Below are 2,276 nucleotides of genomic sequence, written 5' to 3' on the forward strand. Positions count from 1 at the left end.
GGTAGCTCCAGGACTCGCTGACTGACTGTGAATAGCCGTCGCTGCTCCTTATGTAGCCTTGATCGGACAATTGTCGTCTGGTGCCTTGTTGCTAGCCACGCTGTCCGGAGTTGTTGACTGCTGCCTAGCAACCACGATATCCCTCGGTGACGTCACCGTTACGTTACCGTGCGGAGGAGGGGGAGGGGAGCGCTGACTCACCCGCCGCGTCACTGCTGGTGGGGGGGGTTCTCCTTTGCGCAACATGTCACATTATTATAATGCGTGCCCACACACTGTCAACTCTGTGAGGAATAAGCTACAGAGATTTAGTTGGGAAGTGCTTCAGCATCCACCCTACAGCCCAGATCTCTCCCCATGTGATTTTCACATTTTTGGAGACCAGAAGAGAGACATTTGTGAACATCGGTTTGCATCGAACGAAGATGTGTGTGGCTGAGTAAAGATGTGGTTCCGTAGACAGCCCACAAGCTTTTTCAAGGATGGGATTGACCGTCTTATCTCCCAGTCGGATAAATGTATTAACAGTTTTGGAGATTATTTTTGAGATAAGAAATGTTCTTTAATATGTTTTGGCTTCTGACCCGTTTTCATTTGACTGCCCCTCATATATTACCTTGTTTTCATTCAGTCAAACAATTTCTATGAAACAAAAGCTTGTTAGTATTAAAAAATGAGACAGACAGCACACTCAGTGAAAGAACATACAAAACTTTACTTGCCATACCACTAATAATTATGCAAAATTAAACAGGAAGTTCAGATTTTGTCTTTCAGTGCATACTAAACACTTACAGAATATTTAAGAAATTAGTCATATGAAGGATACTAAAGGTAATGGAACTGGTAATGTTTTAAGTGCATCAGATAGTATATCATCTGACACAGAGTCCTGCAATACTAAGCATGCTGGTTGATGCTGAGCGGTTACACAAATTAAAGTTGACAGATCAACAGCTAGTACTGTATCTGTGACCTGGATTACAAAATTGAAAGAAAAACGGTAAAAGAAAACTTCTGGAGCAGAGTGTTTGAGTAGGATACAAGACAAGCCTTAACACACATACAAAAGGGGAGCTTATGGGAAGACAGAATAAAGGAAAGGAACTTGTCAAAGGACAACCCATTTTGGGAGAAACATTAACTGATAATGATTGAATAAAATGTTACAATTAGCACATACAGTTTTATAGAACAGTACTATGACGTGGATGTTTGCAAATATGGCCTTAATGACTGGTCATGTTAAAAACATTTAGGTGCTGAATTCATTCAGGGCATGCAGATAAAAAATTTCAAGATATGAACAAAACTTGATAACATATTCAATTTGGTTACTTGTGACGTTCTGTATTATTTGTGAACATAGGTGGTGGTTGCACTTCCAAATTACAGATCTAATCCAAGTTTACATATATCTCAAACACAATTTTTCTTCGCATTAAAAACATCTAACAAACCTGTGGTAGTTTTGATATAAAATCATGGGCATTTGCTTCCTTAGCAGCCTCTTGGATATCACTTTCTGTTGCTCCATCAGCTCCATAGCCAATGTTCTCAGCAATGGTGGTATTGAAAAGAACTGGCTCTTGTCCAACTACACCAATGTGTTTTCTCAGCCATGAAATATTGAGTTCTTTCACATTATTACCATCTATCATAACCTGTACAGAAAGAGTTTCCAACCATTATAAAGAAATTTAAATTAGTAATTAATAAACCTTTCTCTTCCATTTATAGACATGAAAGCCTAAAGCTTGACATTCTGTCATTATGTGTCAGAGTTGTTAGTATTCATGGATAGGACAACCAGGCTGCCCTGAGATGTACCTATGCTTCAGTCAGCACTGCAGTCTTTACCTTTGCTGAACACAAATTCACACTGTTGATTCTGAACACAGACAGCGAAATATTGATTTACTGTATTAGACTGGAACAACAGATTGATTTAAGAATGCAGTCAGCATTGCCACTATACACACTGACAATGAAAGAATGGCTGATGTATATGGAGCAGGTGATAAGATGAGAACTGGCTAGGGAAACCAAGTACTCACAGAAAACTTGTCCTTGTGCCACTCTGTTCAGCAAATCCCAATTGACCTGGATTGGGATTGAACCTAGGTTGCTAGGTGGGAAGTTGGTTGCTTAACTGGTTGTTTGTGAAAACTGTAGCCAGAGATAGTAATTGTTCATTCTGAATGTTCTGCCTGTTTGTTGCATTAGAGATCATCCAGAATAATGCATGGATGGGTATTAATGTAATGGAAGATTAC

At 39.5% G+C, this 2,276-nt stretch overlaps 1 protein-coding gene across 1 annotated transcript in view; it reads right to left on the reverse strand.

The window, feature by feature from the left end:
• Nucleotides 1–1,664, reverse strand: part of LOC111862666 (ATP-dependent translocase ABCB1) — a gene marked incomplete at its 5' end in the record, with an annotated part of 76,692 nt that extends 75,028 nt beyond the window's left edge. The window contains 1 exon segment of the mRNA XM_023848216.2: nucleotides 1,461–1,664. Coding sequence (XP_023703984.2) covers nucleotides 1,461–1,664 — 204 coding nt within the window.
• Nucleotides 1,665–2,276: the final 612 nt, after the last annotated feature.

Source organism: Cryptotermes secundus, unplaced genomic scaffold (assembly GCF_002891405.2).
Source record: "Cryptotermes secundus unplaced genomic scaffold, Csec_1.0 scaffold1104, whole genome shotgun sequence".
Lineage (NCBI taxonomy): Eukaryota > Metazoa > Arthropoda > Insecta > Blattodea > Kalotermitidae > Cryptotermes > Cryptotermes secundus.